General features: G+C 44.5%; 1 protein-coding gene across 4 annotated transcripts in view; it reads right to left on the bottom strand.

Moving 5' to 3' along the window:
• gclc (glutamate-cysteine ligase, catalytic subunit) overlaps positions 1-2,538 on the bottom strand; it is a 56,657-nt gene extending 54,119 nt beyond the window's left edge. For 3 of the 4 annotated variants that reach the window (XM_085996475.1, XM_085996476.1, XM_085996477.1), the window contains exons 1-2: positions 2,398-2,536; positions 1,314-1,496 (exon numbers count right to left, since the gene is read on the bottom strand). In XM_085996475.1, coding sequence (XP_085852601.1) covers positions 1,314-1,496; positions 2,398-2,501 — 287 coding nt within the window. In that variant the 5' untranslated portion in view covers positions 2,502-2,536. Of the gene's footprint in view, positions 1-1,313; positions 1,497-2,397 lie in introns of all 4 variants that reach the window. The other variant, XM_085996479.1, reaches the window with a different exon arrangement.
• Positions 2,539-12,568: the final 10,030 nt, after the last annotated feature.

Here is a 12,568-nt window from a genome sequence, read left to right as displayed (position 1 = left end):
AACGGCTTCTCTTCCTGCTCCCACATAGTTACCTCTGGTGTCGCCCAAGGATCTGTCCTTGGCCCCCTATTTCTCATCTACATGTTGCCCCTTGGCGACATCATCCAAAAACAGTCAGTTTCCACATGTACGCTGACGACACCCAGCTCTACCTCACTACCTCTTCTCTTGACCCCTCCACGGTCTCTAAATTGTCAGACTGCTTGTCCGACATCCAGTTCTGGATGAGCAGAATTTTCTCCAATTAAATACTGGGAAGACCAAAGCCATTGTTTTCGGTCCCCGTCACAAACTCCGTTCCCTAGTCACTGACTCCATCCCTCCTCCTAACATCTGAGAGACTGAACCACACTGTTCGCAACCTTGGTGTTATATTTGACCCCGAAATGAGCTTCCGACCACATATCCGCAGCATAATTAAGACTGCCTATTTCCACCTCCGTAACATCGCCCGTCTCCGCCCTTGCTTCAGCTCATCTGCTGCTGAAACCCTTATCTATGCTTTTGTTACCTCTAGACGACTGTTCCAACCCTCTCTTGGCTGGCCTCCCACATTCTACCCTTCGTAAACTTGGTGATCCAAAACTCGGCTGCCCGTATCCTAACTCGCACCAAGTTCTGTTCACCCATCACCCGTGCTCGCTGACCTACATTGGCAACCAGTTAAGCAACGCGTCAATTTCAAAATTCTCATCCTTGTTTGCAAATCCCTCCATGGCCTCACCCCTCCCGATCTCTAATCTCCTTCAGCTGCACCACCCACCCCCCCCACCGGAAATATTTGCACTCTAATTCTGCCCTCATGAGCATCCCTGATTATAAATCGCTCAACCATTGGTGGCTGTACCTTCTGTTGCCTAGGCCCTAAGCTCTGGAATTCCCTGCCTAAACCTCTCCGCCTCGCTACCCCTTTCCTCCTTTAAAGATGCTCCTTAAATCCTACCTCTGACTAAGCTGTTGGTCACCTGCCCCAATTTCTCCTTGTGGTTCGGTGTCAAATTTTTTGTCTTTTGATATTCCTGTGCAGCGCCTTGGGACGTTTTACTATGTTAAAGGCGCTATATAAATACAAATTGTTGTTGTATACATACAAACCATCATAGGTCAACAAATATATTGGAAATATAAGCGACCTTTCAAGTTTCTCCATGAAAACACACATCTCCTTTCCAATAAAACCACTGACTTATGTTTCACTCCTTCTAAGAACATAATGTTGACACAATCTGTGGTTATAAGTTAAGTCCTTTAGGCTCACTCTGTATATCATCTCAAACTGCTTTATATGAACCCAGAAAAGAAAACTCACTAACCTGGGGAAGGAAGTGATGCTGCAGATTGTCTCATTCGCTTTCAGTAAGGAAAACACTTCCTGTCGCCGTAACTTCATGTTTGCTTCCACAGTGTTAAAATCCGCCATAGTTCCTCCATATGGTTGCCCTGGAGTACCTTCAATCATATAGCTGGCATATTCGGGTCTCCAAAGAGTGGGATGGCTTTGTATAAAACATCAAGTATAATGAATGTTTCTTGCATTATAGACTGTTAGCTGTACTATTTGTTACTTAGCAAGGTAGATCTTCTTAAATAGAGTTTAGCTGCACCTATGATTCAGAAACCCCTTAAAGTTTTAAGCTTGGTCCTTGGCTTATGTGGAATTAGCAGATCATAAACATTTGGAGATGTTACAATTGGTCTAAAGTCCTACGGCCAGACTCAAAGTATACATAAGGCATCAGGTGAAGAGAAGATCGTGCAGCGACTCTCTCTTTTCCCCAATTGAACTGACCTGCCAACATACAATGCCGATGCTCATACATGAAGAATGACCACTTAGGTGAAGAATTGCCAAAACCTTATCATGAGTTACCACCTTCAGAAGAGGGGTATGGTTTAAATATAGAGGGTATGTCACCAGTGAGTAAACTAGGTCTGTTCATTTTGATCAACTCTCAAATTGAAAAATTAATTGAGTTTTTTCATCAATGTCACTGGTAATCTTCACAGTACTGTCATTATAAAGCACAAGTAATTTACTGCTTGGGGAAAACATTGGCTCTGTCTGAAAGCGTTGACTCTCAATGAGACAATTGTACAGGTTTGGAACCTCACCCAAGTGGTCATTATTCATGCGAGTCTTGATTAGTATTGGCTGGCTATCCAACTATGGAAAGCATCACAACTAAGCCCAACCTTGTCCTCACCTAGTGACAATACATGCATATCCAGTAGAGGTCACTGGATAGATGGGAGAACCATGGCAGATTTTTCCCTGGGGTTAGGGAAGGAAATTAACTGCAACACACCTACTGCGCTAGCTGAGAAAATTGGGGCATAAAAAAATAAAGTAATCCCACTTCCTGAATGTTTCAATTTATGAACAAAATATTCACTTACTTGGGGTTTGTCTTTTCACCCTGATTTTGCAGTTCACGAAGAATCGCTTCCCCCTGCAGCAGCACTTGAACTTTCTTATGTTCATGATCAAATGACAGCAACATATACTCAACCTAGTGGACAAAGAACACCGACAACATTAGCACTAGTGCTACAGTCAACCTCAAATCCAAATAAATTGATCAAGTTGTCTAAATGTGCAAAATTTCCTTTGTCAACTGAAAAGAGAGATAAACATCTGTTCAGAATTTTTGTGCTGAGTGCTTACAATGGCAATGTTGATCAGTGGGCATTCAATCATTAACCTATAGTGCTCCAACAAGCTTGTTTATGCTACTCGGAAACACAACTTCCTGGGTCTGCCCAGACTCGTCCAATCCAGGAAAAATGCTCTATGGCTGTTTACGCTATCCTGGTAGTACGTATTGAGTCTTTTAGATTAGCCCCTAAACTAGTTTAAAGTTACGGCCCCATTAAAATGAATACGGCCAGTCTGGGATAGAAACCACTCTTCAATGTTTGTCAGACTAAAGATGGGGGCACAATGATGTACTGTGAGGTGGGAGTGGCCCTAGCAGACCTTGTTCATTTTTGGCTTCAGGTCAAACAGAGCCAAGGAAACCTGATCACCACCTCAACTGTGAATCTGTACTCTATGTTGAACATTACAGGGAGGAATCGGAGGGAAACAAGGGCACTTGGATACCCAGTTTTGGGCCGCTAGATTGGTCCTTAGTCCTACTTAGCATGGTGGCGGTAGTGCCACTTAACAAAATGGAGAATGTTCTCTCAATGGAAAAGAGGTGGTGCCTTCTGCCAGTGCTATCGTGGGCAAACATATCGGCGATAGGATAGGATAGTGAGGATGAGGTTATGAAGGTTACTTCCTCATATTGGTTCCTTCACCACTTGATGCAGGCTTAGTTTTTCAGCTATGTCCTTCAGGACGTGGTCAGCATGTCAGTGGTGGTACAACTGAATCATTTTTGGTGAGGGGCTTCAACAGTGCACTAAGAATGGTCGTTTCCACTGAGAGGACATTCTCCGTTGTGTAAAGTGGCACTACCACTACCATGCTAAGTAGGACTAAGGACCGATCTAGCAGCCCAAAACTGGGTATCCAAGAGGTGCTGTGGGCCATCAGCAGCAGTAGTATACCACTACAATCGGTAACCTCATGGCCCAGCATATTATCCACTCCCTGATCAAGCTAGGAGACCAACCCTGGTCAATGGGGAATATAGAACTATGTGCCAGGAGCAGCACCAGGCATACTTTAGAATGTGATACAAACCTAGTAAAGCTAATACACAGGGCTATAACTGCATGCTAAACACCAAATGCAGCAGGCCATAGACAGAGCAAAGTGATCCCACAACCAACAGATCAAGGCAAAGCTCTGTAGCCAATCACATCCAGTCGAGAACGGCGATAGGCAAGCAGGCAACTAACAGCTTCATGAACTTTCCCATCCTCAGTCATTGTGCGTCCCAGCATGAGTGCTGCAGACGAGGCTTAAATGTTTGCAAGCATCTTCAGCGAAAAGTAGAGTGGATTCTACTCTGCCTGTAGAGGTCCCCACCATCACAGATACTACTGTCCAACCAATTCAGTTCACTCCAAGTGACATTAAGAAATATCCGAGTTCATCAGACACAGAAAAGGCTATCAGACAACATCCTGGCTGTAGTGAAGATCTGTGCAACATAATCATAAAACAAAGGAAGTAGCTAATTAAGTTCTTTAATGGCTGTGCCCCTCTTTAAAAAAAAAAAAAAGCAGGCACATTTGTTAGGTTTTTGTTTGATGATTTGCAGGTTTATTAGAAAAGGCATTATTATATAATTAATTGTGCTGCGATGAAACCCATCGAGATTAGAAGGCCCTGGTCATAACTTGAGGCGAATAGCATTGATGGATTTAAGGGAAAGCTCGGTAAACACAAGGGAGAAAGAGGCAGAGGGTTATGTTGACAGGATTAAATGAAGCAAGGTGGAAGGAGGCCCATGTGGAGCACAAACACCAGCCTAGACCAGTTGGACCAAATGGTCTGTTTCTGTCCTGTTAATTCTATGTACAGTAAAGCGGTTCCAGTACAGTTTGACAGTAGAAATCTACCTAAACATGTGGATATTGTCCTACATCCTATTCACATTAACAAAAGACAAATCTAACTTGGCCAATTACCACTCCTTCAGCCTCCTCCCAATAATCAGTAAAGTGATGGTTGGATTCATCAGTAGTGCCATCAAGCAACACCTATTCATCAACAGATTGCTCACTCATGCTCAGTTTAGGTTCCACCAAAACCACTCCGCTCCAGACCTCATCACAACCTTGATCCAGACATGAACACAAGAATGCCCAAGGACAGGCGAGAGGAACGGTCCTCGACATCAAGACAGCATTTAATCAAATAAGGCACCGAGGAGTGCTAGTAAAACTGAAGTCTATGGCGGAGGAGGTCAAGGGGAAAACCCTCCAATAACCATTGACACAAAGAAAGATAACTGTTTGTTGGAAGTCAGTAATCAGAGCCCCAGGACATCACTGTAGGAGTTGACGGAAGTACACTCAGCTCAACCATCTTCAGCTGCTTCAATGCCCTTCCCTCCACTAGAACTTCAGTAGTGGGGCAATTCACTGACAATTTCAGTGTTCAGTTCCATTCACAATTCCTCTGATAATGAAGCAGCAAATACCAGTCTACAACAGGACCTGGATAACATCCAGACTTGGGTTGACTCTTGACAGGGAACAGTTATACCACTTATGTGGTGGGTAATGATCATCTCAGAGAAAGCCCACCCCACTCCTTGGCACCACCATCTACATTCTGGAATCATCATTGGTCCAGTTCCCAACACTATGGCTACAAGAGCAGGAGAGTGGCTGTGTACTCTAATAAGTGGCTCACCTCCTGACCCCTCAAAGCCTCTCCACCATCTACAAGGCTCAGGTACGAGGGAATTATTTACTAATTGCCTCGATCTGTGCACCTGCAATAACATTGAAGCACGACACGATCAAGCACAGATCAGTTTTCTTTATTACAGCCCCTGGACTCAACATTCACCCCCTCCACCACCAGCACCTTGTAGATGTGGCATTTACATTCTACAAAATGCACTGCGACAACTGGCCAAGGTTACTTCAACATTATATCTCTCCGCTGCAACTTCTACCAAGAACAAGAGCTGCAAAGTTGTGGGATCACCACCTCTAAGTTTCCTTCCCAGTAACACATCCATTTGAAAGTCCAAATACATTGCATCTACTGGTTCCCCTTTCTCCATCCTACTGGTTACATCTTCAAAAAAACTAACAGATTTGTCAAACATGATTTCTTTCATAAAACCAGAGGAACCTGGGTGTCCTTGTACATGAATCACAGAAAGTGAACATGCAGGTATAGCAAGCAAGTAGAAAAGTAAATGGTGTGTTAGCTTTTGTTACAAAGGGATTAGAGTACAAGAGTAAAGAAGTCTTACTACAATTATACAGAGCATTGGGGAGGCCACAACTAGAGTACTGTGCACAGTTCTGGACTCCTTATCTAAGGAAAGACATACTTGCCTTAGAAGGAGTGCAACAAAGGTTCACTAGACTGGTTCCTGGGATGGGGGGATTGTCCTATGAGGAGAGATTGAGTAGACTAGGCCTATATTCCCTAGTTTAGAAGAATGAGAGGTGATCTAATTGAAACATCTAAAATTCTTAAGGGGCTTGACAGGGTTAATGCTGAGAAAATGTTTCCCCTGGCTGGGGAATCGAGAACACGGGGTCACAGTCTCAGAATAAGGGATCAGCCATTTAGGACTGAGGAGGAGAAATTTCCTCACTCAAAGGGTTGTGAATATTTGGAATTCTCTACCCCAGTGAGCTGTGGATGCTCATTGAGAATACTCAAGACAGAGGTCGATAAATTTGGGGGAATTAAGGGGTATGGGGAGAGTGTGGGAAGGTGGAGTTGAGGTAGAAGATCAGCCATGATCTTGTTGAATGGCGGAGCTGGCTCGAGGGAACAAACGGCCGACTTCTGCTCCATGTTCTTACTCAGGAGCACTACCACTGAGCTACAGCTGACACTTGGAGCAATAGCATGGGCACTAGATTTGGTGCCCTGGTTAAGGTTAAAGAGAAAATCCACTAGGGTTCCCACATCTAGTTATCCTGGTTAGAAATAGGTTGAGGGGACCGGTTCAGCTGTTGTTCTTTTCCCCCCCACCCCCCAGTCAAAAAGCTAACCAACACCAACAGTACTACTCACACATGAATAATAGCCACTTGGTCAAGGTACCAGAATGTAACCATGGAACTGTATCCCAAAGAGCTAAAACTTCAATCAGGACAGAGGTGGGGGTGGTGTGGAGGGAGAAATGAGGGAAAAAAGGGACTTGCACAGCAATGTCACAGATTGCATTCAGAGTTCCAAGTCCCAAGACATTACTCCTTTGATAAGTAGGCAAATGCTGCAGAATCCGACAAGCCAGCACAGTGATCAGTGCAGTGCTCCCCTCCCCCAGTTGCTCAGCTGAAATGAGAAGCTTGCTGCACAGGCAACTGTAGACAGTGCTTCTGTACCCCACAATGTTGGTCCACTATGTGCCAGAGAGCTCACTGATGCCAAATTTTGATTCTAATAGGAAACCTTTTCATAAATTTACTGAAAAAGCAAATGCGCCAATACGGTATTTGGTGTCTGAAATGTGAATCAATTTGTAGAAGACACGCATCTCAAGCTAAATTTGAAAATGTTGGATGTTATGCCATGAATGCTTTTACAATAAAAATAATGCTTTGCTGAACAGTTAAAGTATCAGGGAGCAATCACATTTCAAAAGCACGTTGTATAATCGGTGCAGCAATTATGCAGCCAATTCTCTGCAAATGCATTTGCAAAACCAAAGTCACATATGAAATCATAAAAGCTGGATGAAATGGCTAAATTTAGAGATTACAGCAATACAAGTTTGTGGTTATGGTTCATGATAAACTCAATTCTGTTCATTGTGTAGATAAATGATTTAGATATAGGCCTAGAGAAAAGGAGTGGCGTCAAAATGGGCATACCATACCAAAATAGGAGGTATAGTTAATTCTTTAGAAAAGCAAAGGAAACGGCAAAAAAGATATTGATAAGATGGGTGAATAGGTTAAACAGTGGCAGATGGAAGTCAATGGAGGCGACGCATTTTGTTTACAAAAACAGCAGTAACTGTACGCTGAATGGAAGTAGGTTCAGTCCTGTGAAAGAGCAGAGGGACTTTGGGTTACAGGTTGACAGAACATTAAGGCAGTATCTCAAGTTGATAACGGTATAAAAAAGCTAGTAGAATTCAAAGTTATATCTCAAGAGATAAGAATCTATATAAAACCTTAAGCCCTCAGTTAGCGTACTGCGTGCAGTACTGAGCTCCACATCACAGAAAGGATATTGGGACTTTTAAAAGGTACAATGCAGATTCACTAGGATGGATGCCTACCTGGTATGGACGCCTACCTGGTATGGACAAATACAAAAACAACTTGCATTTATATAGCGCCTTTAATGTAGTAAAACAACCGAAGGCGCTTCACAGGAGCGTTAACAAAACTTGACACCGAGCCACATTAGGGAGATATTAGGGCAGATGACCAAAAGCTTGGTCAAAGAGGAGGACAAGGGGATTAATTAAGAAGGGGCAAATAGAATAGGAGAGTAAGCTTGCCGGGAACATAAAAACTGACTGTAAAAGCTTTTATAGATATTGTGAAGAGAAAAAGATTGGTGAAGTCAAGCGTAGGGCCCTCGCAGTCAGAATCAGGGGAATTTATAATGGGGAACAAAGAAATGGCAGACCAATGAAATACATAGCTTAGTTCTGTCTTTACAAAGAAGGACACAAATAACCTCCCAGAGATGTCAGGGAACATAGGGTCTGATGAAAGGGAGGAACTGAAATAAATCAGTATTTGTAGGGAAATGGTGTTAGGGAAATTGACGGGATTGAAGGCCGATAAATCCCAGGGCCTGATAATCTACATCCTAGGGCCCTAGAAATAGTAGATGCATTGCTGATCATCTTCCAAAATTCTATAAACTCTGGAACAGTTCCCATGGATTGGAGGGTAGCTAATGTTACCCCACTATTCAAAAAAGGTGGTAGAGAGAAAACGGGGGATTACAGACCGGTAAGCCTGACATCGGTAGTGGGGAAAATGCTAGAGTCCATTATAAAAGATGTAATAGCAGAGCACTTGGAAAACAGTGACAGGATCGGACAAAGTCAACATGAATTTACAAAACGTAAATCGTGCTCGACTAAACTACTGTCATTTTTTGAGGATGTAACTGGTAAAATAGATAAGGGAGAACCAATGGATGTGGTGTATTTGGACTTTCAATAAGGTCCCGCATAAGAGATTAGCGTGTAAAGTTAAGGCACATGGGATTGGGGGCAAGGTATTGACTTGGATAGAGAACTGGTTGGCAGACAGAAAGCAAAGAGTTGGAATAAACGGGTCTTTTTCCGAGTGGCAGGCAGTGACTAGTGGGGTACCGCAGGGATCAGTCCTTGGACCCCAGCTATTCACAATACAGGAAACTTTGGTTTATCCGGAGGTTGTATGCCCGGAATACTCGATCTAACGGCAAAAATAAGGAGCTGTTTTCTGTAAGTTTTTTTAGATCTCGTTCTTTTTTCCCCCCCAGTCAGCCACTGCAAGGTCGGTAGCTATAGCAACAGCTTCAGCTACCGACGCTTGCAGCTGCAGCCGACTCTTTAGCTGTTGCTAAGCAACAGTGTTTGTTGTCAGATACGGAGATGAAAACCTCCGTATGCTTCAACATTAACTTTGTATGTCCGGCAGTTTTGATAGATCGGCAACACGCCGGTCCCGTCTGTGCCAGATAGCACAAAGTTTCCTGTATATATTAATGATCTAGACAAGGGAACTAGATGTAATATCTCCAAAGTTGCAGATGACACAATGCTGGGTGGGCGTGTGTGCTGTGAGGAGGATGCAGAGAAACTCCAGGATGATGGACAGGTTGGGTGATTGGGCAGAAGCATGGCAGACACAATATAATGTGGATAAATGCGAGGTTATCCACTTTGGTGGCAAAAACAGGAAGGCAGATTATTATCTGAATGGCAATAGATTGGGAGAAGGGGGAAGTGCAACGAGACATGGGTGTCCTTGTGCACCAGTCGCTGAAGGTAAGCATGCAGGTGCAACAAGCGGTTAAGAAGGCAAATGGTATGTTGGTCTTCGTAGCAAGAGGGTTTGAGTACAGGAACAAGGATGTCTTGCTGCAGTTGTACAGGGCCTTGGTGAGACCACACCTGGAGTATTGTGTGCAGTTTTGGTCGCCTTATCTGAGGAAGGATGTTCTTGTCATGGAAGGAGTTCAGCGAAGATTCACCAGGCTGATACCTGGGATGGCAGGAATCACGTATGAGGAGAGATTGGGTCGATTGGGCTTATACTCGCTGGAGTTTAGAAGAATGAGAGGGGATCTCATTGAAACTTATAAAATTCTGACAGGACTGGACAGACTAGATGCAGGAAGGATGTTCCTGATGGTCGGGGAGTCCAGAACCAGGGGTCACAGTCTAAGGATAAGGGGTAAGCCATTTAGGACAGAAATGAGGAGGGATTTCATCACCCAGAGAGTGGTGAAACTGTGGAATTCTCTACCACAGAAGGCAGTAGAGGCCAATTCATTAAATATATTCAAGAAGGAGTTGGATATATTTTTTAAGGCTAAAGGGATCAAGGGGTATGGGGAGAAAGCAGGGACAGGGTACTGAATTTGGATGATCAGCCATGATCGCACTTTGGCAGGAAAAAATCATAGAGCAAGTTATTATCTTAATGGTAAGAAACTGGAAAGTACTGAAGTACAAAGGGATCTGGGGGTCCTGGTGCACGAAACTCAAAAGGTTAGTATGCAGATGCAGCAAGTGATTAAGAAGGCCAATGGAATGTTGGCTTTCATTGCTAGGGGGATAGAATATAAAAATAGGGAGGTATTGCTTCAGTTGTACAAGGTATTGGTGAGACCGCACCTGGAATACTGCGTACAGTTTTGGTGTCCATACTTAAGAAAAGACATATTTGCTCTCGAGTCAGCACAAAGAAGGTTCACTCGGTTAATCCCGGGGATGAGGGGATGGACGTATGAGGAGAGGTTGAGTAGATTGGGACTCTACTCATTGGAGTTCAGAAGAATGAGAGGCGATCTTATTGAAACATAAAAGATTGTGAAGGGGTTGGATCGGGTGGATGCGGGGAGGATGTTCCTGATGATGGGTGAAACTAGAACTAGGGGGCATAGTCTTAGAATAAGGGGCTGCTCTTTCAAAACTGAGATTAGGAGGAACTACTTCACTCAGAGGGTGGTAGGTCCATGGAATATGCTGCCCCAAAAAGCTGTAGAAACTACATCATTACATAAATTTAAAACAGAAATAGACAGTTTCCTAGAAGTAAAAGGAATAAAGGGTTATGGGGAGCGGGCAGGAATTTGGAGATGAGTCTAGGTCCGGATCGGTCATGGCCCTGTGGGTAGCGGAGCGGGCCCAGGGGCCGTGTAGCCTGATCCTGCTCCTGTTTCGTGTGTCTAATTCTGTTAGACTCAGGAGATGGTTCTGTGATAGTAGATTGGTGGTTAGGATCAGATCAGCCATGATCTTATTGAATGGCGGAGCAAGCTCGAGGGGCCGATTGGCCTACTCCTGCTCCTATCTTCTATGTTTAAGGAGTGTCTTAAAGGAGGAAAGAGGGGATAGAGAGGCAGAGAGGTTTAGGCAGGGAATTCTAGAGCTTAGGGCCTTGGCCGTGCCTTCAGCTGCCACCAACGGTTGAGCGATTAAAATCAGGGATGCTCAAGAGACCAGAATGAGAGGAGCGCAGATATCTCGGGGGGGTTGTGGGGCTGGATGAGATTACAAAGATAGGGAGGGGCAAGGCCGTGGAGGAATTGGAGAACAAGGATGAGAATTTTAAAATCGAGGCGTTGCTTAACTGGGAGCCAATGTAGGTCAGCGAGCACAGGGGTGATGGATGAACGAGACTTGGTGCGAGTTAGGATACAAGAAGCAGTGTTTTGGATGAGCTTAAGATTTTGGAGGGTGGAAGATGAGAGGGAGGCTGGCCTGGAGAGCATCAGATTAGTCAAGTCTGGAGATATCAAAAGCATGGATGAGGGTTTCAGCAGCAGATGAACTAAGGCAGGGGCAAATTCGTGGTGAGAGTGAATATGGTCGGAATCTCATCTCGGGGTCAAATACGATACCAAGGTTGAGAACAGTCTGGTTCAGCCTCACAGTTGCCAGGGTGAGAGATGGAGTCATTGGCTAGGGAACGGAGTTTGCGGTGGGGACCGAAGACAATGACTTCAGTCTTGCCAATATTTATTTGGAGGAAATTTCTGTTCATCCAGTAGTGGATGTTGGACAACAAGACAATTTAGAGGCACAGTGGAAGGATTAAGAGAGGTGGGAGTGAGGTAGAGCTGGGTATCTTCAGCGTACATATGGAACCTGATGTTACGTTTTTGGATGATGTCACTGAGGGGCAACATGTAGATGAGAAATAGGACGGGGCCAAGGATAGATTTTGGGGGACTCCAGAAGTAACGGTGCGGGAATGGGAAGAAAAGCCATTGCAAGCAATTCTCTGGCTACAACTGGAGAGAAAAAAATGGAACCATGCGAGAACAGTCCCATCCAGCTGGATGACAGAGGAGAGGTGTTGGAGGAGGATGGTGTGGCCAAACCATGTCATATGCTGCAGACAGGTCGAGAAGGACGAAGAGGAATAGTTTACCATCGTCACATAGGATTCTTTGTGACTTTGATAAGGGCCATTTCAGTACAGTGGCAGGGGCAGAAACTTAGAGGGATTCAAACATGGAGCTGCAGGAAGAACGGGCACTGATTTGGGAGACAACAATATATTCAAGGACTTGAGAGGAAAGGGAGGTTGGAGATGGGGCGGTAGCTTGCAAGGACAGAGGGGTCAAAGGTTGGTTTGAGGAAAGGGGTGATGACGGCAGATTTGAAGGAGGGGACAGTACCAGAGGAGAGAGAACCGTTAACAATATCAGCTAACATGGGAGCCAGGAAAGGAAGTTGGGTGGTGAGCAGTTTAGTGGGAACAGGGTCGAGGAACAGGAGGTGGG

The sequence above is a fragment of the Somniosus microcephalus genome, chromosome 9 (genome assembly GCF_052327205.1).
Source record: "Somniosus microcephalus isolate GS21.2 chromosome 9, FLI_Smic_1.0, whole genome shotgun sequence".
Lineage (NCBI taxonomy): Eukaryota > Metazoa > Chordata > Chondrichthyes > Squaliformes > Somniosidae > Somniosus > Somniosus microcephalus.
Note: the sequence above shows the minus strand (reverse complement) of the source record. Positions and strands in the feature narration are given on the sequence as shown.